The sequence below is a fragment of the Rana temporaria genome, chromosome 3 (genome assembly GCF_905171775.1).
Source record: "Rana temporaria chromosome 3, aRanTem1.1, whole genome shotgun sequence".
In the NCBI taxonomy this organism is placed as follows: domain Eukaryota; kingdom Metazoa; phylum Chordata; class Amphibia; order Anura; family Ranidae; genus Rana; species Rana temporaria.
The window spans coordinates 315,136,622-315,163,360 of record NC_053491.1 but is presented as its reverse complement, the minus strand read 5'-3'; the positions used below and the strand labels follow the sequence as shown (position 1 = coordinate 315,163,360).

General features: G+C 37.1%; 2 protein-coding genes across 7 annotated transcripts in view; both read right to left on the bottom strand.

Moving 5' to 3' along the window:
• The window catches only part of LOC120932477 (protocadherin gamma-B2-like), a 353,457-nt gene that overhangs the window by 248,908 nt on the left and 77,810 nt on the right, over positions 1-26,739 (bottom strand). Inside the window, exon 1 of one of the 6 annotated variants that reach the window (XM_040344873.1) lies at positions 8,364-10,915. The exons of the other annotated variants lie outside the window; for them this stretch is intronic. Coding sequence (XP_040200807.1) covers positions 8,364-10,760 — 2,397 coding nt within the window. The 5' untranslated portion in view covers positions 10,761-10,915. Of the gene's footprint in view, positions 1-8,363; positions 10,916-26,739 lie in introns of those variants that run through there. 6 annotated transcript variants of the gene reach the window in all.
• On the bottom strand, positions 15,505-25,529 carry LOC120930245 (cadherin-23-like). The gene is given in 3 exon segments (XM_040341468.1): positions 15,505-17,398; positions 17,400-17,912; positions 22,826-25,529. Coding segments are annotated over 3 exon segments (4,818 nt in total). The 5' UTR covers positions 25,259-25,529; the 3' UTR covers positions 15,505-15,526.

Sequence of the window (26,739 nt, the reverse complement as noted above, 5' to 3'; positions counted from 1 at the left end):
TATGTAGTGTTTATTAGGCATTTAAATGTATATTTTATGCATGTTAATTATCTGTAATGCACCATTCATAAAGTTATGTTTCTTTGTTAACTAAAATAAATTAGAATTTCCCTGTAAACTGTATTTGCAAAATTATCTGAAATGATCTGACTCAAACAATTTTGCATCAAATAAATAATTTATACACAGCCAGATCCAATGTGTATTTTCCTTGAGGCCAGCCAAATTTTAAGCATTTCCTATGTTATGTACTGAAAATATTTTCAAGTAATTGACCCATTGATGCCATTAATATCAACATATTACAAAAAACACAGATACTTTAAAATGGTTTCAAAAATAATATTTTCAAAATCCTCTCTTGAGAAGAGGAGATTAAGGGGGATATGTATAAATACATAAGTGGTCCATATAGTAAACTTGATGTTGAGTTATTCACTTTAAGGTCATCACAGAGGATACAGGGGCACTCTTTACATCTGGAGGAAAAGCGATTTAAACTTCAAATACGGAAAGGTTTCTTCACAGTAAGAGCTGTGAAAATGTGGAAGCGACTCCCTCAAGAGCTGGTTCTGGCCAGCTCTGTTGATTGTTTTAGAAAATGCCTGTTTCATGAATGTACATAATATAACTGGATACTAACATTTAGAGCTAAAGTTGATACAAGAAATATCCTATTGCCTCTCGGGGGATCAGGAGGAATTTTTCCCCTGCTGGTGCAAATTGGTTCAAACTTTGCTGTTTTTCCCCTTCCTCTGGCTCAACTGTGGGTATGGGATTGTATGTTTTTTTATTTTTTTAAGATTTATTTTTCCATTTTATTGTTTGAACTGGGTGGACTTGTGTCCCACTATATAACTATGTAACATTTCCAAACAAGCACTGTCAAAAGTCTGCATACTATTGTTGCACGCTAGTAAAGCCAGTACTGTGGTGTATTACACATTTATGTGGACCAGAATCACCAGCCCATTCTGAAATATCCCCACTGGTTGCCTGGTTCGGGAAAGGCTGCATGTTTTAAATACCTGGCAAATGGCATTTACCTTCAAGCCAATCTAATGAAAAAATATTTTCCAGAATGCCCTTATACCCTTAGGCCGCATACACACGACCGGTTCATCCGATGAGAATGGTCCGACGGACCGTTTTCATCGGTCCACCGCTGAAGTGGCCTGATGGTCTGATGTGTGTACACACCATCAGTTCAAAATCCAATCGGGTTTAGAACGCGGTGACGTAAAACACACGACGTGCTGAAAAAAAACAAAGTTCAATGCTTCCAAGCATGCGTCGACTTGATTGTGAGCATGCGCAGGTTTTGAACTGATGATTTTGTGTACTAACCATTGGCTTTGACCGATCGGTCAGCGGTCCATCGGTTCGATTTTAAAGCAAGTTTTAAAATTTTGGTCCAAAGGACCAAAGACCGATGGGCCGTACACACGGTCGGTTTGGACCGATGAAACTGAACTTCGGTCCATTCTCATCGGTTTTGACCGACCGACCGTGTGTACAGGAAACTGTTCTCTTTAGAAATTGACTAAATTGCTAGATAAGCAGAACTCAGTAACACTGGTATGTGGTGCATATTCTCTGCATTTGCTTGTTTTTATAGAATAACTTTTATAGAATAACTCCAAATCACTACTTAATATCTATATAATCACTGCAGTGCATAAATATAAGTAGCCTTGACTACTGCAACTCCCTTCTCATTGGCTTACCTTTACATTTGGTAGCCCCCCTTCAGTCCATCATGAATGCTAGCTATGGTGATAACATAAAATGATATTGTATGATTAGCACCTGGAGGCAGCTCCCTTAGAGTGAAGCGATGGGCTCTGTGTAGAGATGGGAACAGAGGGGCGCCAGACTGAGTGCAGCATAAATCATACATTTAATAAAAACAAGTAGTAACTCACAGGTTAAATTAATATGAGTTCAGTATGTGGTGAAAATCGCTAGTCCTGGAGTCTTTGGGGTCCTGTTTTATCTTTGCATCCTGGGGCACTGGTGTGATCTTACATGTATACAGAGAAGGCTGGGAACCAGTAAACAAAAAGGAGCTGGTCGTAACTAGCTACAGCTTCTTCATTAGCCCATGATTGACTGGCAAACCTGGCAGTCTTAAATACAGAGGAAATATATATCTGATGGGCTGGCCGATCCATCAATCAAATAGACAGATTTAAAGAGGTAGACGGTTATAGACCAAAGTGAATGTAAATATGAGTAAAAAGCTTGCTGATTAATAGTGTATGATGATAATTTTATGACGTTTGAAGAAATCAATCAAATAATTAAGTGATTAAATATATAAATATAAAGGTATAAATATACCTTGTATATAAAATGTATACATTTGTATGAATTTTTTTTTTAGAAGGAAAATTGCGCTAACCAAAACAACGTGATTATATAAATGAATATAAAAAAAGGCAGCAATAACGTGTCATAACACAAACAATATAAGAAAAAGGAAAAAATCGCGCCAATCTATAAAGAATATTCAAACATATGTGACAACACAATTAGTGTAGTGAATGAATGTCCAAAAAAGAAAAAGAAATAATGTCCCTGTAGCATGTGAAATATACCACACTAGCATGTGTGGGAAACATTCAAATCCTTATTGGAATAACCATAATAGTGAATTATATTAAAAGTCCAAATAGCTGAGAAGTTTCTTAGGACAAACAACACCCGGTGCACAAATGATTGAGTGAGCCACCACCACATGGACTGGGGCTTACCAGAACACATATAAATAACAGCGTTATTTAAAGATTGCAGCAGGGGACTCCAAGGGGTATGGTCACAACCCAGGATCAATCGATGTACAGCATATATTTTTCACTGGTATCTCCACGGAGGGATAGGATAAACTCGTACTGACAGACTCTCAGACCGTAGCAGGAAACAATAGCATGTCATGCAGAGAGAAAGCCGCACATAGCGTAATACGTCCAAAAAAAATACTTTTATTAAAAGTGTAAAAACCTACTTACATCAATAGAATGAAGTATAGGCACATAAAAACAATTTGCCGGCCGGCATGGATAGGAGCCCTTCCTCCTTGTATAAACGCGGTGACGTCACTGCACGCCTACGACCCAGACGCGTTTCGTTATAGGATAACGTTTTCAATGGGATGGGCTCTGCAGTGATTCACCGCTTTAAATAACCAGGCCTCGCTTTGATCGCCAGGAACCGGAAGTGGCGAAAACGCCATTTTGGATTTGGGAAATTGAAGCAAAACGGCATGCCTAAACAGGGATGCCTCGAGTGGAAAAGACAGGGAGATCCATGTCGTATGAGGACAGGATTATTTAAAAATTAACCTATATGTATGTAAAAAATAATAATAAACCTAATAATAATAGTCTTTATTTAATCGTGATCAACCAAAAATTAGTACCTGCATTTGCGGACTAAAAACTCTGACTCCCCCATGTGGGGAAGCGTGGAATTACGTGCAAAAATTATTATATTTCAACTTAAAAAGGCAAAAAGGGGGAATTAATACCTCCTTAGCCAAATGTGATCAAAACACACAATAATAGAACACTAAAAAGTGTTACATAGTGAATAAGTGCTAAACTTCGAATAAATGAACAATAATTATATGTTCAAAAAGAACAACATTATTGTTTATCAATAAAAATAGTGACAACCAATAATTATGAGTAAGTGTAGATTAATTAAATATAAACAAATACTCCCAATCATATCCGATAGGTGAATAACATTGGATTCTCAGGGTTAGTGGTTGTATAATCGAGAACAAAACACCATCCTGGTGAGATCAAACTACCACGGGTGTTGTTTATTTGTTGCAGTGCCCTTGCGGCCTGCAATATGTAGGTAGGACCAAGAGGCCACTACGCGTTCGTTTAAATGAACACATTACCAACATTATTACTGGCTTCAAAAACCATTCAGTGTCAAAACACTATCTGTTGAAACATAATAAAGACCCGTCGAATACTCTATTCCTGGGTATAGATACTTATAAGCCCAATTGGAGAGGTAGCTCCTTGGTGAGGGAAATATCCAAGCTTGAAATGGCTTGGATACATCGCCTTAAATGTTATATGCCACATGGTCTTAACGTGGATACAGACGTGAATGCGTTCATTAATAATGCTTGATCTGCTACAAATTTATTTATAATATGTGTATATATATTTTCACATTTTTATGTCTTGGTTATTGATTTGGCCTAGCTTTGATCTCACCAGGATGGTGTTTTGTTCTCGATTATACAACCACTAACCCTGAGAATCCAATGTTATTCACCTATCGGATATGATTGGGAGTATTTGTTTATATTTAATTAATCTACACTTACTCATAATTATTGGTTGTCACTATTTTTATTGATAAACAATAATGTTGTTCTTTTTGAACATATAATTATTGTTCATTTATTCGAAGTTTAGCACTTATTCACTATGTAACACTTTTTAGTGTTCTATTATTGTGTGTTTTGATCACATTTGGCTAAGGAGGTATTAATTCCCCCTTTTTGCCTTTTTAAGTTGAAATATAATAATTTTTGCACGTAATTCCACGCTTCCCCACATGGGGGAGTCAGAGTTTTTAGTCCGCAAATGCAGGTACTAATTTTTGGTTGATCACGATTAAATAAAGACTATTATTATTAGGTTTATTATTATTTTTTACATACATATAGGTTAATTTTTAAATAATCCTGTCCTCATACGACATGGATCTCCCTGTCTTTTCCACTCGAGGCATCCCTGTTTAGGCATGCCGTTTTGCTTCAATTTCCCAAATCCAAAATGGCGTTTTCGCCACTTCCGGTTCCTGGCGATCAAAGCGAGGCCTGGTTATTTAAAGCGGTGAATCACTGCAGAGCCCATCCCATTGAAAACGTTATCCTATAACGAAACGCGTCTGGGTCGTAGGCGTGCAGTGACGTCACCGCGTTTATACAAGGAGGAAGGGCTCCTATCCATGCCGGCCGGCAAATTGTTTTTATGTGCCTATACTTCATTCTATTGATGTAAGTAGGTTTTTACACTTTTAATAAAAGTATTTTTTTGGACGTATTACGCTATGTGCGGCTTTCTCTCTGCATGACATGCTATTGTTTCCTGCTACGGTCTGAGAGTCTGTCAGTACGAGTTTATCCTATCCCTCCGTGGAGATACCAGTGAAAAATATATGCTGTACATCGATTGATCCTGGGTTGTGACCATACCCCTTGGAGTCCCCTGCTGCAATCTTTAAATAACGCTGTTATTTATATGTGTTCTGGTAAGCCCCAGTCCATGTGGTGGTGGCTCACTCAATCATTTGTGCACCGGGTGTTGTTTGTCCTAAGAAACTTCTCAGCTATTTGGACTTTTAATATAATTCACTATTATGGTTATTCCAATAAGGATTTGAATGTTTCCCACACATGCTAGTGTGGTATATTTCACATGCTACAGGGACATTATTTCTTTTTCTTTTTTGGACATTCATTCACTACACTAACGCGATTTTTTCCTTTTTCTTACATTTGTATGAATAAAATAATTAATTAATTAAAAAAATAATTAAGAAAAGTATTATTAAATGATTAACGATTGGTAAACTCCAGGACTGGCGATGTTCACCACATACTGAACTCATCTAATTTAACCTGTGAGTTACTACTTGTTTGTATTAAATATATGAGTTATACTGTACTCAGTCTGGCGCCCCTCTGTTTCCAGATCATCCATCTTACCAACCGCTCTGTGTCTGCTACTCCTCTCTGCTAAAACCTTCACTGGCTTCTGCTCACCCAACAAATTAAATTCAAAATACTAACAACAACTTACAAAGCCATCCACAACTCATCCCCGCCTACATTACTAGCCTAGTCTCAAAATACCAACCTAATCATTCTCTTCATTCCTCCCAATACCTCCTGCTCTCTAGCTCCCTCGTCACTCTCTCCCATGCTCGACTCCAGGACTTTTTAAGAGCCTTTCTGATCATATTGAACTCTCTACCGCAATCTGTCCGATTATCTCCTACTATATCCTGCTTTTAGACGATCCCTAAAAAACCCCCCTCTTCAGAGAAGCCTATTATGCCTACACCTAACAACTGTGCTTTGATTTTCTCCATCAGCTTACCCCCCACAGTTATTACCTTTTGTATCATTTGACCCTTTAGACCCTCTAGATTGTAGGCGCTAGCAGGGTCCTCTGATTCCTCTTGTATAGAATTGTATTGTAACTGTACTGTCTTCCCTCATGTTGAAACGTGCTGTGAAAACTGTTGGCACTATACAAATCTTGTATAATAATAATAATAAATAATTTTAGGAAACACTATAACCCTCTCAGTGGAAGAAAACAATACATTTCTTTATTGGTCCCCATGTCTGTAAACATGAAAAAAACGCTTTTAATAGACTCTCCAAAACAGAGGGAAAAAAAGATAAGGAAGAAGCACAGGAAGAAGATTGAGAGATAGTAAAACATTAAAATATTGAGCGAAAGGTAAAATCAGTTTATGCCAACATCTGAATCATTGCGAGAATCTAGATAGGAATGGCAGCTGCAGTGGAATATCTAGGAAGTAGGAGCAGTGGAATCATGGATTGTACTCGGTAGTTGAAGGAGTAAAAAAAAAATGTAGTTTTTTCCTCATACAGAAAATATTTAAATTTGTATTTCTGTGTGGCTACGCTTCTCCCTCAACATATAATTTGATCTTTGGAAAAAGACAAAAAAAAAACATGGGCTATGGAATAATTCAATGAATATAGTGCAGCAAAGCAGTGAAATCAGAAACAAACTTTTTGAGTAGAGGGCTCTGAGTTTTCAACCCTGGTCGTACAAGTAAGTAAAGTTGATAACTTGTTTTATTCAACATCCCGCTGTTTGAAAGGAGTGATCTGTTTTTGTTTTTTTTTACAATTATAATAGTTTTAATAAATTAAACAGTTCCAGAAATCAGTACAAATTTAACATTACATTTCCACTAAACCAATAAAATCACACCAATGAAAAAAATACAGATACGGTTTTATAAATTGCCTATGCTGAAACTGGTATTTTTTTAAACAAAGAGGAAACGGATGCAGTTGGACAACACATAAGGTTTTGGCAAGTATGTACAATGCAGAAAGTGCCGAATATTTAAAGACTCTGAGACAAGAGCCACCTGCAAATCCTTACATCAAGCAATCAGACTTAGACTTTTTTTTCCTACTTTCATATGCCAGTATAGGTTTGGATATGACTGTTCTAGAGTAACATAGATGGTGCCAACACTACTCCAAATGATATTGGCACCTGCACTACTCCACAATCCCCACATACAAATGCAAAACAGCTTTAGGCATAAATCAGTAGACATGTGCATTAGTTTTTGTCCGAATGCATTTTCGTCCAAATTTTGTGTATTTTCGTTATCATGTTAACAAACGAAAATGAACGTGCAGAATACGTAATCCGAAAGATCTGACATAAAAAAATGCTCTATTTTCGTTGTGACAACAGTTCGATATAGTTAGGAGATTCGACATGATGCTCACAATATTGATCTGTGTCTATCGAATCTGTGGTCGAATGTGCCTAACCTTAACACTCTTAGTCTATTAGTTATTCTACATAGACAGGAAATATTCGACATAGAGAGAAAAGATTTGACATTATGGAGACAGTGTTGGGGTAGACCATTGGACATGAACAACGAAGATTCGATGAAGCGACAAAAAACATACAAACGTTGAATCTGTCATTGAAGGCTTATGGGGTCTGTCGAATGTTCTAAGAAGATTCTACAAGAAGCTAAACTGTACGACGCCGCAATCATACATTTCCGGTCAAATGCTCCACTCATAGGCTATAGAAGAATTCGAATGTTGGTTGACTAGTAATAATAATTTATAAATATAATTATTACTAGTGTCATACAACATTAGAATTCTTCTATAGCTTGTAGGCGGAACAATCGACCGGAAATGTACGATTGCGGCATCATACAGTTTAGCTGCTCTGTCGAATCTTCTTAGAACATTCGACAGACACCATAAGCCTTCAATGATAGATTGGACCTTAATTAATTCTGCAAATCTTCTGCAGAGACTAAAGTTTTAGAACCATCAGAGACTCCCTTATTATACCATACACACATAGTAAGTACATTGACATGTAATTACTGTATAAGGAAAATTTCTATAGGGCTCTCTGTAACAACCTAATAAAAAAAAATTGAAACTGAAAAATTGTTCTGGGATTTTATTATATAGATTTGAATTTAGAGAGATACTCCCTGGTGATATTTTGGAAAACATCTGCATTTAAATATATGTATCATTGCAAATAACTGATGATTTGCTGTATACTCACCTGTATGGCACTGTCTGAAGATATGTCTTTTCCATCTTTATTTCCAAGTCCTGAGTCATCAGCATCAATTAAGTTTTCTACCAGAACTTCTTGTTTGGATTTTACATAAGTAAAGTCATTTTCACATGAATCCAAAGCCACACAAACATTGTAGGAGTAAGGAAGTGTTAAGTTTCCATCGCTGTACATGGAAAGTATTCTGGGATCAACTGTTGGATACAAATTTGCATTTAGAGGTCCAAGACATGGAGCGGGTTTTGGTTGCTTGCATTTTGTAATAAATACTAACAATACAGTAATAATAAATAAAAAGGAAATAATGGCTAGGGAAATTACTAAATACAGCTGGAGATTGGTTTGAGGATCTTCATTGATCTGATTGCTTGTTTTAGGGGGCATCTGTTGAAAATGATCTATAATAATAAGATTTAAAGTGACTGTAGCTGAAAGAGCGGGGTCTCCATTGTCCTTTACCATAACAATAACTTTGTGATTCAGTATATCTTTCTCCTGAAAAGGACGTACTGTTCTGATTTCTCCCATATGTTCATTGATCGTGAAATACGATGGTTCTGATTTTTGTATGAAATGATAAGACAACCAAGCATTGTGCCCAACATCTGCATCCACTGCGACCACCTTTGTAATTAAGGATCCTGGTTCAGATAAAAAAGGGACCATCTCAAACATAGCTGATCCTCCACTTTCTGGATACAAAATTTTTGGTTCATTGTCATTGTGATCCACTATTCGGATTACCATTGTTGAGTTGCTGCTAAGTGATGGAGAACCATTGTCTCGGGCATTAACATGTACTATAAATTCCTTATGCTTTTCATAGTCAAATGATCTCTGAGCATAAATTACTCCATTCTCCATGTTGACAGAAAAATAAGAAGACACTGGAAAATTTTCACTGTACATGGAATATAGAATTTTAGCATTTTCTCCATAATCAGGGTCTAAAGCTTGTACTCTGTATATTGAAGCTCCAGGTACGTTATTCTCTGGTACATAAGCAACATGAGAAGCTTTCATAAAAACTGGTGGGTTGTCATTAACATCTGATATCTCCAGTCTGATTATTCTTCTACTGGATAGAGGAGATGATCCTCTGTCTCTCGCTAAAACTGTGATATTGTAAATAGATACTGTCTCTCTGTCCATATTACTTGTAGTCACAATTCTGTAATAGCTATCCGTAGACGACATCAGACTGAAAGGTGTTTCCGCTAAAATGCTACAATCAACTTGTCCATTTTCTCCTGAATCTTTATCGTGAATTTCAATGAGTGCTATCATTGTTCCAGGTGCAGAATCCTCAGGAATGGGTGAGGATAGTGAGGTGATTGATATCTCTGGAGCATTGTCATTCTCATCTATGACTTCTAGTAATACCTTACAATGGGAGGCTAGTCCTCCTCCATCCTTAGCTTGAACAGAAAGTTCATAATTAATTGTCTCTTCAAAATCCAACATATTGCTTATTTTGATTTCACCACTTTTGTGATGAATACTGAAAAGGCCAGAAGGATGGACATTTCCTGATGTTTTGCTGAAGGAATAAGTGATTTGCCCATTTGCACCAGAATCTTTGTCACTTGCATTTACATTGATTATAGTAGTATTTACCGCAATATTCTCATTCACACTAACTTTGTAAACCTCTTGTGAAAATATTGGGAAATTATCATTAACATCAGTAACAATGATTCGTATTACAGCTGTTCCAGTTCTTACAGGATTTCCTCCATCCAGAGCTGTTAAAATCAATTCATGAACATTTTGTAATTCCTGATCCAGAGATTTCTCTAACACAAGCTCAGGGGATTTAAAACCATCACTGCTAATCTTCTCATTTAGAGTAAAATGTGAATTGTCACCGAGTTTATATGTCTGCACTGAATTAATACCAATATCCAGATCTTCTGCATTTTGTAAAGTAAATCTCGTTCCTGGTGATGTTAGTTCAATAGTTTCTATAGCGAAAGTCTCAGGGTAAAACACTGGAGGATTGTCATTAATATCCAGGATTTCTATTTTCACTTTAAAAATATTGAGAGGATTTTCAACCACAGCATCAAAGCTTAGGAAGCAGGTAGCTGCTGCTTTACATAACGCCTCTCTGTCTATCCTGTCCTTTACATAAAGATTTCCATTATCTAAGTTTACATAAAAATATTTTTCTGAGTCTCGTGACACAATTCTCAGCTTTCTAGATGAGAGGTGTTTAATATCTAATCCAAGATCATCTGCAATATTTGCTATAACAGAGTCTTTTCTCATTTCTTCTGCAATTGAATAATGAATCTGACCTGAGACTGAATGACATGGGCAGGAAAATAAGAAGTAAAATAATACTTGCCACCTCAGTATTTTGTATGGCTTTGGCTTCATCTGATCTATTTTCAGTATCTGCAATCTTCCACCAAATGTTGTATTTGTAATCCAGTGAGAGAGGAATAGGACACTGTTCAATCCCCTTGTTAATGAAAAGTGAATATATCTTTTGCTGAGAGAATCCAGAAATGGCGGTGTCTTTTCATGCAGTTCTGCAGTGTGTGTGAATAATGAAATTACCAGTGGATCTCCAGTTCTGTATTTGTCTGCTTACTGGTCAAACAGCGGCGCTCTGAGGTGTAATTGAGGAACTGCAATGCTAACATTTTGCTCACTAAAACGTATTATATGTTAAGGCTATTATAAGATTTTAATTCTAGGCCCATCAAATATCTTTTTGAACATTTTTTTTCTCAAATGATATCTGTTTTATGATTTTCATCCATTTTTATTTAGCATTTCATATATTCAGTGAGCGATCAATAGTACAACATAACAAAGAAGTTACTATCCTCCTACTTATGCAAGAAAATGGTCTATTTTATAGCCCTTAGTATCTGAGGATTTGCAGAACCTCTAGTACTGGCATAAGACTACATTGATATATATATAGTGGGCCAGATCCTCAAAAGGGATACCCTGGCGTATCTACTGATACGCCGTCGTATCCCTGTTTCTATCTTTGGAACTGATCCACAGAATCAGTTTCCAAGAGATAGACAGAAGATCCGACATGTGTAAGGGACTTACACTGCCGGATCTTAGGATGCAGTACCGCATCCGCCGCTGGGGGCATTTCGCGTCGAAATGCCGCCTCGGGTATGCAAATTAGCACTTACGGAGATGCACAAAGCTTTTCAGCTTCGTTTTTTCTCCGTAAGTTTTAGTTTGCAATCGTAAAATTAGGGCTGCTTTTACAAAGTGTAAACTGTTTACACCTTGTAAAAGCAGACCCTTCTGTCCAGCGACGCGTTTTTTTTTGTTTAAATTTTTTTTTTTTTCGCCGTATCTTTTTTTTTTCCCGACGCAACTTTATTGACCCGTCGCGATCCACAAAGCTCGGCGTAACGTAATTTTGCGCTATGCACGTCGGGAAAATGACGTCACGAGCATGCGCGCCTAATTTAAATGGGAATCGCCCCCATTTGAAGAGGAACGCCTTGCGCCGGCGGAATTTAAGTTACACAGCCGAAAATTTCTAGGTAAGTGCTTTGTGGATCGGGCACTTAGGTAGAAATTTTAAGGCAGTGTAACTTAAATGGGAATTTCTACGTTACGCCGGCTCTTTGTGGATCTGGCCCAGTATTCTTTGCATCGCCTTAGATTCAAGAACACTTGCTTTTTGTGCCAAGAATAAGCTTACCATAACATGTATTTCAGACAAAGGTGCAATGTTTTTATTGTGAGCACTAAGATTTTAATTTACTACATGGCATTACATTTTCCTGGAGTGATACAAATCCCAGAGCATATTACATTTCCCAATTATGCCTGATCTGCTAGATAATGTTTACAAATGATAGGCTTTATTTGTACTAAAAATAAATATTTTCATTATATTGAAGTGCAAACCAAAATGAACAACATGGAAATAAAATAAATGTGGCCTAACATGTGACACCTGACCTTTTAAACCAATTAAAGAAGTTTTACCAAAGATTTTCTTTCTTGCCCCTGTTTTCCAGGTGATAAAGTGCATATTGTTGATTCTGATATATTGCACCTTGTCCTATCTAACTACGTAGGTGGTCCTGATCTTGATACTGTGCTGTCCTCTGCATCAATTGTTGGTATAGAATTCGGTATATGGGGTTGTATGGTTTATTTATTTTTTATTTATTTATTTAATTTATTTTCTCTTTTATTTGTTGAGCTATATGGACTTTTTTGGTGTCTTTTTTCAACCAGACTAACTATGTAACTATCATGGTGGACAGAACCCTCATCACTGTTTAACCAAGCATATGTCAAGAAGAACCAAATTACTGTTTACTATGAACCCAGGATGCACAAGAACAAAAATGTACTAACAAATATAGTGTGCTCCAGTGTCCAAACGTACATTAGCTGGTGGTGGCATGCCCCAAAAAAATATTTTCTTTAAATTTCTTTAAAGTCTGACACATTACATGAACCTACCACAGAAAATGGCAATATAGGTCTGTGTGAATGTAAAATAACAGTTTAATTCTCTCTCATGTATCTAACTACCAGACTATACTGCATGAATTAAAAAAAACTGTCATATTGATTAGAGACAAGATCTCATAACTAGGAAAACAAACAATATGAAAACCAGTGAGTTATTGCTAAAGTCCAAAAAGTAAGTGACATTTCTATTATAAAGCATGATTACTGTTTAAAGCTGATGTTCCGCCAAAAAAAAATATTAAAAGCCAGCAGCTACAAATACTGCAGCTGCTGACTTTTAATAATAGGACACTTACCTGTCCTGGAGTCCAGCGCCGTCCGCAGCAGATGACGAGCGATCGCTCGTCACCCTGCTGCTCCCCCCTCCATCCACGCTGAGGGAACCAGGAAGTGAAGCGCTGCGGCTTCACTGCCCGGTTCCCTACGGCGCATGCGCGAGTTGCGCCGCGCCCGCCGATTGGCTCCCGCTGTGTGCTGGGAGCCGAGTGTTCCCAGCACACAACGGGGGGGCGACGGGATGTGACGCAATGCCCGTCTTTTGCCCGTGAATGCCGGGCCGGAAGTGGGTGCAAATACCTGTCTTTAGACAGGTATCTGCACCCCCCTCCCCCCTGAAAGGTGTCAAATGTGACACCGGAGGGGGGAGGGTTCCGATCAGCGGGACTTCACTTTAGGGTGGAGAACCGCTTTAACTGCTCATAAACAGCATATTTGTATGAAAAACCAATGTGCAGGTTTTGAACTATGAATTTTGATTTCTGCTTAGCATTGATAGTAGCTGGTATACCAGTCTGAATATGCCCTTGTTACCAGGCCATAGGCAGACTATTTATCAGTATTACTGCTTTCACTGATGTCTGTCAAGTTCAATTCTTTGCTGGTGCAAGGAAAAGCAGAATTCCATAGGCAGCTAGTTCCTGATTTTGCCATGCAAAGGAAATAAAAAAATCTTCTGGATCGCACAAGGGCAGCCAGATTAGTTGTAACTGCTGATATCATTAGTTATATGAAAAACATTTAGACCTTTTCAAATATTCAATCATTATTTTATTCTACTTATTATTAATTACTGGTTTTGCTGTTCCTAACTAATGTGCAAGGTTATCCACAGTTTAGCCACCTCTATCATTATTGCACAGTTTACTTTATCAAACTTGTAATGAAAGCACAGTTTACAAAATAAGAAGAAAGAATTAACTAATATATTTTTTTATAAAAATGTGCATATATGGAAAGGGGGCCAGATCAAAAGCTAAAAGAGTCCAAAAGAGACATAAAGGAAGAAAAACGCTAATGCTAATTGCCAGTGATTTTTCAAAGGAGATATTACAGTATAACCCTTTCATGACTAAGCCTATCACTGACATTTGGTGTTTACAAGTTAAAATCCGTATTTTTTGCTAGAAAATTACTTCGAACCCCCAAACAGAATACAAACAGAATACAATGGTGATTGTTGCAATATTTTATGTCACACGGTAGTTGTGCAGCAGTGTTTTAAATGCAACTTTTTGGGAAAAATTTACTTGAATGAATTTAAAAAACAAATGTAAAAGTAAAGTAAGCTCAATTTTCAAAAATCTCCATAGGCAATGCTCTTTTTTTCTGTTACCAGGTTAGAGTTACAGAGGAGGTCTATGGCTAGAATTATTGCTCTCGCTCTAACAATCGCGGTGATACCTCACATGTGTGATTTGAACACCGTTTACATATGCGGGCACGACTTCCGTATGCATTTTCTTTGCTGCGCGATCACTTTTACTGCTGTCACAAGGAATGTAAACATTCCAAGGGATTGTGACATTCCAAGGGATTGTGATAGTAATAGGTGGTGACAAGTACTCTTAATGGAGGGATCGTTAAGACATTGCTTCCGTGTTTACATTGAAAAGACTGAATCAAAGCCGTTCGCGGCTTCCTTTCAGTCTCTCTCTAGGCGTCAGAGGTGGCGCATCGTGGATCGGGTCTCCCGGTGGGACGGGAGGCCCGGTAAGAGTGGTGGAGGCGGGGGGAGGGGGGATGTCCCCTCCCGCTCCTCCTGGATAACAACCGAGTGGCTTTTAGCCACATCGGTTGTTATCCCTGGAAAGCCAATCGCCGGCTCTAAAAAATTATACCGGGATGATGCCTGCAGCTGCAGGCATCATCCTGATATAACCCCCAATAGCTGAGGATGCATATCTGCGTACACTCAGTGGGAAAGGGATAAAATGCCATTACTTAACGTGGAAACTATTCAGTAGGTATTAGATGCATTCTCTTTGGAAAGTATATAAAAATTACAAATTTGCTAAAAAATAATTGACAAAATATTGCGCGCCTGTTTCCAAATCTTATATAGAAATAAAGAAGAATCTCCTAAATTTACACATTCTACATTTGCTCAATAGTAGGTAATGGGGTTTTGATATATACCATTTATAATGCATTACAAGTTTTACAAGAACAATATAAAAGTATAGCTGATTATTTTGTGCCTAAAGTATAAGTACAACTTATAAGAGTAGTCCAGCTCAATGTAATGCATAAACATGCCTGGCATGAGTATTTCTGGAATATATGATGTATATGTATTTATAATACACTGAAACCCTAAATAAAATGATAAGAAAAGAAACCCACAAGTAAGCTTATTTTATGAACTATGTTAAATGACTTTGCTCCTAGCGTAATTAGCATATACCTAACATAATAACAAAATGCAGCTTTGCAAAGTCAATCTGTACACCAATACAACTTACCTGACTGACTCCAGTGGATGGAAGTGCTTCTTTCAAGCTCTCATTTCCAAGGCCTGAATCATCTGTGTCAATCAGGTTATCCACAGCAACATTTTGATTTGACTTTAAAAAACTAAATTCACTTTCAGATGGGTCCAATGCCACACATACATTGTATGAGTAGGGTAAGGATAAAGTCCCATCACTATACATAGAAAGTATCATGGGATCAACAGGAGGATATAGGCTTGAACCTAAAGTTCCAACGCTTGGTAATGGTTTTGATTCCTTGCATTTTAATATGATGACCAAGATAACCGTTATAATGAACAACAAAGAGATCAATGCTAAAGCAATCACCAAGTACAATTGCAAGTGTGACTGAAGACTTTCATTTGTAAGTTGATTACTTAGTTTAGGAACAATCTGCTGGAAGTTATCTGCAATAATGAGGCTCAAGGTAACTGTAGCTGAGAGAGGTGGAATGCCAGTATCTCTTACCATCACCACAACTTTTTGATTCAATAGATCTTTCTCTTGAAGGATTTGTGAGGTCCTGATTTCTCCTGTATGTTCATTAATGACAAAAGATGATGGTTCTGGCATTTTTATGAAATGATAAAAAAGCCAACCATTATGTCCAGCGTCTTCATCCACTGCAACCACCTTTGTTATTAAAGAACCAGGCTCAGCTGTGAAAGGAACAATCTCAAACGCACCTTGGCTACTGTCTCCTGGTGATGGGAATAAGATTATTGGAGCATTATCATTCTGATCCACTATACAGACAAGTAATGTTGTGTTGGTACTCAAAGATGGGGATCCATTGTCTGTAGCAGTTACTTGTATTAAAAATTCCTTGTGCTGCTCAAAATCAAAAGATTTTTGAGCATAAAGAGCTCCAGTCTTCATATTGATGGAAAGAATATAAGACACCGGGAGGTCTTCTACCTTTATTTTGGGTGTTGTATACCTGCATACTGAATAATCGATTTTTGCATTTTCACCAGCATCAAGATCGGAAGCTTGTATACTGTATATTGAGACACCCGGTAAATTGTTCTCTGGTATGTAAACAACATATGAAGGTTGCATAAATACTGGTGAATTATCATTAACATCTGATATGTCCAGCCTTATGGTTCTTCTGCTAGAAAGTGGAGGAAATCCTCTGTCAGTAGCTACAATTGTAATATTATAACTGGGCACTTTCTCTCTGTCTATATCACCTGTTGTAACAATTCTATAATAACTGTCAGAAGACATTACTAAACTAAATGCAGACTGTTCCATTAGCTTGCAATCAACATTTCCATTTTCTCCAGAATCTTGATCATCAACTTCAATTAGAGCTATTACTGTTCCAGGTATGGAATCTTCTGCGATAGGAGAAAATAATGATGTCATTGATATCTCAGGAGCATTATCATTTTCATCTATGACTTCTATTAGTACCTTACAATGTGTGATATGGCCACCTCCATCTTTTGCTTGTATTGATAGCTCATAATGTTTTGTTATTTCAAAATCTAACTTTTTATTTATCTTGATTTCACCAGTGTTTGCATTAATGCAGAACGTTCCTGTATGGTGTACACTTCCTGATGTTTTGCTGAAAGAATAGTTTATGTTTGAAAATCTACCTTCATCTTTATCCGTAGCATTCACAGTAATTATTGTAGTATTAATTGGAACATTTTCATACACACTGATTTTATATACTGCCTGTGAAAATTCTGGAAAATTATCATTAGCATCTATGACAGTTATCCTTATCCTTACAGTGCCAGTTCTCATAGGCTTTCCTCCATCAGTAGCTGTTCATGTACATTTTTTCATGTACATTTTGAGATTCTCGATCTAGTGGTTTTTCTAGCACAAGTTCAATAAATTTACTTCCATCTGAATTCATGTTTTCACTCAGTGCAAAATGCTCATTGTCACTGAGCTTATAAGTTTGTACTGAATTAATACCAAAATCCGGATCTTCTGCATTTTGTAAAGCAAATCTTGTCCCTGCTGATATCGATTCCATTGCTTCAAATGTGAATGTGTTGAGATAAAACACTGGAGAATTATCATTTATGTCCTGAATATCTATCTGGACTCTAAATATATTTAGGGGATTTTCAAGCAGAGCATCAAAAGTTAGGAAGCAGGTAGCTGCTGTCCCACATAACATCTCACGATCTATCCTGTCCTTCACATACAGATTTCCATTATCTGGATTCACATAAACATATTTATCTGAAGTACGTGATGCGATTCTTAGTTTTCTAGAGGAGAGCAGACTAACGTCTAATCCAAGATCATCTGCTATATTTGCTATAACTAACCCCTAGTGTATTGCAGGGAGAGAACACAAGATATTCAAACCTGGGTGTCATCAGGACAGGAATTAAGAAAAACATCTCCCCAGTGTGTACACCAAGATCACAATAACAGGATTTCAGAGGATATAATCCTCTTTTTTATCCAGAGCTGGTGTGTTACGACGATTTACAAAATACTTTATGCTTTCCTGGTCAGTCTAAAAAAAGAGAACTTGGAAAACAAAATATTTGTTATTATATTGCAAACTTCACAGAATAAAATGATGTTAAGCTACCGATTATTATTATTATACCGGCTTTACATGTTGCAAAATCTGTAAGACAATTTGTCCTAACGTAGCATATCTGGACACCATCGACCAGTAGTAGGAGATATTTTACATGACTTAAGTAATAAGGAGTTTTAAGGTGTCACATCATTTTCACAAATTAAAAATATATATATTTTTTTCAAATCTATGTTAAATAAATTTTTTATAGAATCACAAATAATACAACAGTAGTGTAAACTCCACACACTTCCCTTACAAATACCGTTTACCATCCACAACTCTTTTCTCAGTACCCAGTCTGCTTCATCAACTGTATGGGAGATTTAAGGATTTAGTCAGAAAATATGCATATGTGGTGCCAAGAGGAGACTGAAGGAGACATAAAGTCTAACATTAACTACAGAAAAAAATAGTGAGCCCTGCTAGAATATCTGCAAGATATCAAATAAATCCCACAGGTATATAGTATGTAAGGACAATGTGGACCCAACAATAAGTGATTTTATGTAGTGTGTTATTAGCCAGGCTAATTGGATGTAAAGACAAGGGGGCAGATCCACATACCTTTCCGCCGGGCGCAGCGTATCTAAGATACGCTACACCGCCGTAACTTATCTTTTTTTTTTAATCCTGAAAGAATTTGCGCCGTAAGTTACGGCAGCGTAGTGCATCTCTCGCGGTGTAAGGGCGCAGAATTCAAATGGATGTAATGGGGGCGTGTTTTATGTAAATACGTTGTGACCCGACGTAAACGACGTTTTTTTTAAACTGCGCATGCGCCGTCCCTGGGGTATCCCAGTGCGCATGCTCGAAATTAAACCGGAACCAGCCAATGCTTATGACGGTGATGTCATTCTACGCAAATTCCTATTCGCGAACGACTTACGCAAACGACGTAAAAAATTCAAAATTGTACGCGGGAACGACGGCCATACTTAACATTGAGTACACCTCAGAACAGCAGCTTTAACTATACGCTGGAAAAAGCCGAACACAAACGACGAAAAAAAATGCGCCGGGCCGACGTACGTTCGTGGATCGCCGTAACTAGCTAATTTGCATACTCAATGCGGATTTCGACGGGAACGCCACCTAGCGGCCGCCAAAAAAATGCAGCTTAGATCCGACGGCGTACTAAGACGTACGCCTGTCGGATCTAGCCGAGATGCCGTCGTATTTTGTTTTGTGGATACCAAAACAAAGATACGACGCGCAAAATTTGAAATTACGCGGCGTATCAAGAGATACGCCGGCGTAATTTCTTTGAGGATCTGCCCCAAGACCTCCATATAAGAGGTGTCATGAATTGTATCTGCCCTGAAAAAGGGATCCTGCAAGGTCTCGAAACATCAGTCTGAGATGCCTGTTGTATTATGTGAATAAAGAACAAGATTATCGGTATACCAAGGTGTGCTGGTGAAAATCCTTATAGTCCTATGATCAACTACACTGTCTTTTAAAACGCTAAGCCCTACTAGTAAGAAATGTATATATTTTTTTAAATTGAAGTCTTCACCAAAAAAAGTTGAATATACAATTAAAGGGGGCCATATTTGAGATAATTCATATACTGAGATACTTTCTATTTATTTTATTCATTCATCCATTCATTCATTCATTCCATCTCACATTACTAACACGTTTTGTACAGTTGAAGAGTTTTCCCATTACTTCCTGTTACAGATATCTAACAAGAAATGAGTGTAAATCCCTCCACAGTAGAGAAATATTCACACTGGAAGATAACCATTGTTTTGGTAACAACTGTAACATTTTCCATCAGCATCTGTTCCAATGACAACCAGTACAAATATATTCGTAGATCGCCATAACTAGCTAATTTGCATACTCAACGCGGATTTCGACGGGAACGCCACCTAGCGGCCGCCGAAAAATTGCAGCTTAGATCCGACGGCGTACTAAGACGTACGCCTGTCGGATCTAGCCGAGATGCCATCGTATCTTGTTTTGTGGATACCAAAACAAAGATATGACGCGCAAAATTTGAAATTATGTGGCGTATCAAGAGATACGCCGGCGTAATTTATTTGAGGATCTGCCCCAAGACCTCCATATAAGAGGTGTCATGAATTGAATCTGCCCTGAAAAAGGGATCCTGCAAGGTCTCGAAACATCAGTCTGAGATGCCTGTTGTATTATGTGAATAAAGAATAAGATTATCGGTATACCAAGGTGTGCTGGTGAAAATCCTTATAGTCCTATGATCAACTACACTTTCTTTCAAAATGCTAAGCCCTACTAGTAAGAAATGTATAATTTTTTTTCACCAAAAAAAGTTGAATATACAATTAAAGGGGGCCATATTTGAGATAATTCATATACTGAGATACTTTCTACTTATTTCATTCATTCATTCCATCTCACATTACTAACACGTTTTGTACAGTTGAAGAGTTTTCCCATTACTTCCTGTTACAGAGATCTAACAAGAAATGAGTGTAAATCCCTCCACAGTAGAGAAATATTCACACTGGAAGACAACCTTTGTTTTGGTAACAACTGTAACATTTTCCATCAGCATATGTTCCAATGACAACCAGTACAAATATATAGAGTTTATTTCTCCAGTGAAAGTACAGACAACAATAAAACCTGACATGAGGCTAAAACAAGCAAATTTATGCAGCACAAGTCACAGGATTATGCATAACAGATGTGGCTGGAAGACCTGTACAAATGCAGTAAAATGGTAGAAAGATATACATTTATTTTTGTTGAGTGTAACCTGTCCAAGGCCTCCTGGCATACTTACAGTATGTTACACAACCCAGGAAGCGTTGTGACAATCTAGAACACACTACACCTGCATCAGTGCATTACACATAAAATGTACCCGGGTTCTGATAACAATATTAAAGAAGATAGTGGTTTAGGGGAGTCTGGCCTGTGAAGGCGGTATAGCATATAAGAGAAGGACAACATTGGATTCACTACATGTGTAAATATGTAATTACATTCCAGATTTCATAGTAAATGAAAAGGAACAAGTCATCAGTACCTGCAGGAACATTTACATACATGATAATGTATATGACCCCCCCCCCCTTAAAAAATCAGTTTATCCCAGGCACAAGCACATCTAAAAATCTGAGAAATGTGCACGTTTTAAGCCCGATCAATGCTTAAGGGCATATGGACTACTGTCAGCACTGTGAGGGTCCCATAAAGTTGTATTCCACCTGTCAAGCTGACATAAGGCTGTATGAAAGTTAAAACAGGCGAAGGGCGCATGTACATCAGCGTCCGAGATGGCTGCATAGCTCCTCACCGCTCGGGCCCTGTAACCCACACTGCAACTGTCTAAATCCTCGTTTCTCTCCCCCGGTCGGTTGAATCGCCCGATGTCTGCGGGCATTGCAAGAAGGGCCTTACCCTCTCCAGCTTACTTGGGATTTGGGTTGAATTGTATAATTTGTCAACTAATGCACATTCTTATTTTTCCTTTTCCACCTCCTACTCTTTCTTCCTCCCTTGCTCTTCCCCCTCAACCTGACCCCCGCCCTCTTCAGGGCCTTCCTGGAGCTCCCACCTCAGCCTACAGGGGATCGAGACACCATGAAATCAACACTCTGCCAGGGAAGCTGTCGTCAGATGGTAAGATCGCTTTCTATTTTAGGTTTACCTCCCACCTGATCCATGCCTAACGCAGCACCTCAAGATCTGAATCTCCAGATCATCTCCCACAATGCTCAGGGGCTTAACTCCCCAGTAAAACAACGAAAAATACTGCAACTATATCACACATTAAAGGCAGAGTTTTACTACTACAAGAGACACACTTCTCAACCACATACAGACCCTCATTTCTCCATAAAAATTACCCGCAATTCTATTTGGCGAATGCATGAGAACCATTGAGAGGGGTGGCAGTCTGTGTTTCTAAACGGGTTAACTTCTCACTCAGTAAGGCTATTAACGATCCAGAGGGTCGCTATGTACTGGTAGCCGGCACGATAGACATAGGGACCTACACATTCATTTCTTATTATGCACCTAACAAAGGCCAAGGAAGACTCTTCGAATCGGTCCTACAAACCTTACAGCCGCACTTCCTAGGCACAGTAATCCTAGGGGAGACTCAAATACACTGTTTGACCTCTCCTTAGACAAGTCAAATTTAAGAACCCCAAAAGCCAAATGCCCCCCCCCCATCTCTCTCTCTATATATATATATATATATATATATATATATATACATACACACACATATTCAGTATATATTAAAAAATAGTTTGCAATATGCACCTATTCCTAAATTGTATACAATATCCTCAGTTGTATTATATTACAGTTCACTAATAATACCTTATCAAAGACATTTAGTGTAATGAAGCAATATATAAATAAATATCTACAGCCTCATCATTATGGACTCTCTTCTTCTTTGATTAGCACATTAATTTATTATGATTAGGACCTTAAGACTGTCATAATGTAGACCTGAAAGCAAACTTTAGCCTGTGCACCACTTTGAACTATACTTGCCTAACTATTTTTCATATATTTTAGACTTATTGACATGTACCAAACATAATTATAAATTAAATTGTAAATATAGCCTTTGCATAATGAAAGTAAAAGACACCTACAAGGAGATGTCATCAAACGTAGGGATAACAACTTACCTGAGGGACTCCACTTGATTGCACTTCTTTAAAACGTTCATTTCCAGGACCTAAATCGTCTGTGTCAATAAGATTATCCACAGGAACATTTGGAATTGATTTTGAAAGGCCCATATCACTTTCAGATGGGTCTAAAGCCACACATACATTGTATGAATATGGCAAGGGCAAAGTTCCATCACTATACATAGAAAGTATCCTGGGATCAACTGGAGGATATAGGCTTGTAGTTAAAGTTCCAAAGTTCGGTAATGGCTTTGACTCCTTGCATTTTGATATGATGACCAATATAACAGTTATAATAAACAAAAAAGAGATCAGTGCTAAAGCAATAACCAAGTACAATTGCAAGTGTGACTGAGTATCTTCGTTGGTTAATTGATTACTGAGTTTAGGAACAATCTGCTGGAAATTATCTGCAACAATGAGGTTTAAGGTGACCGTGGCTGAGAGAGATGGAATGCCATTATCTCTCACCATCACCACAACATTCTGATTCAGTATATCTTTCTCCTGAAAGATGCGCAATGTCCTGATTTCTCCTGTATGTTCATTAATGACAAAAACTGATGGTTCTGACATTTGTATAAAATGATAAGAAAGCCAAGCGTTATGTCCCGAGTCTTCGTCCACTGCAACCACCTTTGTTATTAATGAACCAGGTTCAGCTGTAAAAGGAACTATCTCAAATGCATCCTGCCCACCACTTCCTGGCGATGGGAATAGGATTTTTGGAGCATTATCATTCTGATCCACTATACGAATATGCAAAGTTGTATTGCTACTCAGTGATGGGGATCCATTGTCTGTAGCAATTATTTGTACAAAAAATTCCTTTTGGTGCTCAAAGTCAAAAGATTTCTGAGCATAAAGAGCTCCAGTCTCCATATTAATGGAAAGATAAGAGGACAATGGAAGGTCTTCTATATTTATTTTGGACATTGAATAAATAATTTTTGCGTTGTCTCCAGCATCAGGATCAGAAGCTTGGATGTTGTATACAGAGACACCCGGTAAATTGTTCTCTAGTATGTAAACAGCATAAAAAGGTTTCATAAAAACTGGCGGATTGTCATTAACATCAGATACATCCAGTCTGATGGTTCTTCTGCTGGAAAGTGGAGGCGATCCTCTGTCAGTAGCTACAATTGTGATGTTATAACTTGACACTTTCTCCCTGTCTAGTTCACCTGTTGTAACAATTCTATAGTAACTGTCAGTTGATAATACTAAATTGAATGAATCTTGCTCCATCAATTTGCAATCAATGTATCCATTTTCTTCAGAATCTTGATCATCAACTTCTATTAGAGCTATTACTGTTCCAGGTATGGAATCCTCCAGAATGGGGGAAAATAATGATGTGATTGATATCTCTGGAGCATTATCATTTTCATCCATGACTTCTATCAGTACCTTACAATGAGTGACATGGCCACCTCCATCTTTTGCTTGTATTGATAATTCATAATTTCTTGTTAATTCAAAATTTAATTTCCTATTTATTTTTATTTCACCTGTGTTTGGATTAATGCTGAAAGTCCCTGTGTGGTGTACACTTCCAGATGTTTCACTGAAAGAATAGTTTATTTGTGCATATATACCTTCATCTTTGTCAGTAGCATTCACAGTAATTATTGTAGTATTAATTGACACATTTTCACTTGTGCTCGTTTTATATACTGTCTGTGTAAATACTGGAAAATTATCATTAGCATCTGTGACAACAACCCTTATCAATGCAGTGCCAGTTTTCATAGGTTTTCCTCCATCAGTAGCTGTTAATGAAAATTCATGTACATTTTGAGATTCTCGATCTAATGGTTTTTCTAGCACAAGTTCAAGAAATTTACTCCCATCTGAATGGATTGTCTCACTTAGTATAAAATGCTTGTTGTCACTAAGCTTATATGTCTGTACTGAATTCATATCCAAATCTGGATCTTTAGCATTTTGTAAAGAAAATCTTGAACCTAGTGATGTTGATTCCATTGCTTCAAATGTAAATGTGTCAGAATAAAATACTGGAGGATTATCATTTATGTCCTGAATGTCTATCTTAACTCTATAAACATGTAAGGGATTTTCAACCACAGCATCAAATGTTAGGGAGCAGGTAGCTGCTGCTCCACACAATATCTCTCTGTCTATCCTGTCCTTTACATAGAGGTTTCCATTGTCTAAATTGACATAAAAATATTTCTCTGAAGCACGTGATACAATTCTCAATTTTCTAGATGAGAGCTGTTTACTCTCTAATCCAAGATCATCTGCAATATTTGCTATAACAGAGTCTTTTCTCATTTCTTCAGCAATGGAATAATGAATCTGACCAGAGACTGAATGACAAAGCCAGAAAAATAATATAAATGTTACTTGCCATCCGATTCCTTTGTTATTCTGTATCTGTTTTTTCATTTCAGTTATTTTCATCTTCTGAAATCCTCATATAACATATATTCCAGTTAATTAAGAACTGAGGTACTGAGTTGTTCAATTCAAGAAAACAGCAGCCCTGAAAACTGAGTGGAGAAAATCCAGAAAATGGCTGTGTCTCCTCTTACAGATCTGCAGTGTGTGTGTGAATGATGTAAATACCAGTGGATCTCCAGTTTTGTATTCTTCTCCTTATTGGTCAAACAGCGGCGCTCTGAGGCAAAACTGAGGAACTGCAATCCTGAGAATTGTTTTTTTTAAAGCATTCACTGTTCATTTAGAGAGCCTGTTATAAGTTTAACTTGAAAATAATTTTAAAGTAGTCTTATTACACAGACATTATTTATATATATATATATATATATATATATATATATATATATATATATATATATATATATATATATATATATATATATATATATATATATATATATATATATATATATATATATATATATAATGTCTGTGTAATAAGACTACTTTAAAATTATTTTCAAGTTAAACTTATAACAGGCTCTCTAAATGAACATGGTATACCATAAAATATATAATAGTTGGGCTTATCCTAAACTGTTTATGTAAAAAATAAATAAAAGCTATGCATTATGTAGATGTAACTATTTAAATGGTACACTCCAATACATTTTGTGTGATTTCAACTTAATTCCTACCTATTTATATTATATATATGTAAAGGCAACACAGAAATGTAATAAAAAAGCTATTTAGTACTATATAGAACCTTAATATTAAAATTATAATACAATAATGTAGTTGGAAAAAGTTTAAATGTTGGCTAAAGACTAATAAAATATTGAATACCCTTAAACTGTTAGGAAAATGTACAATTTCTACTTGGATTCTAATGCTGTCTGATTCCATTGGAGACATTTACTTCACTTGTTATCCTTGTAATGCTAGGCAATGAAAGAGAAATGGTGATCACTTGGAAAGGAAAGCTTAGATTTTTTTTAAAAGCTGACATTCTAATTCATCCACAGTCTTTAAAAAAATTGAGGTTGTGATGTCTTTGACTCTGTTGGAGTGATTTCTCTTCACTTAATTCCATGTCACCAGGACCGGAAGAGATAAGAAATGGGCAGAATGGGGACAACAAGAAAAAAGAACAGAAGCATTGATTTTATTTCACTCAAAACAAAAACATAGTATTGCTGTAATCTTGGATCAGTGTGCTTCTGCAGCCTTACAATGCATACAGGCAGATTTTAGCACTGAGGGGGGTCTACATATGTGTACCAACCAATCAAAGGGATATCAGGATGTATGACAGTATGGGTGGACCTATGTTTGGGTGTCAATTTAAAAAATATAAAACATTAAAAAGAATAAAGAGCAACCAAAATTAATCAACAGTGGAGTGGTGACTCACGAAAAACAATAAATGTTCATTATTATCTCTAGAGATCATGACCTTTAGTGCACTGTTTTACAGAAGCTATCATATGCGTTGTACT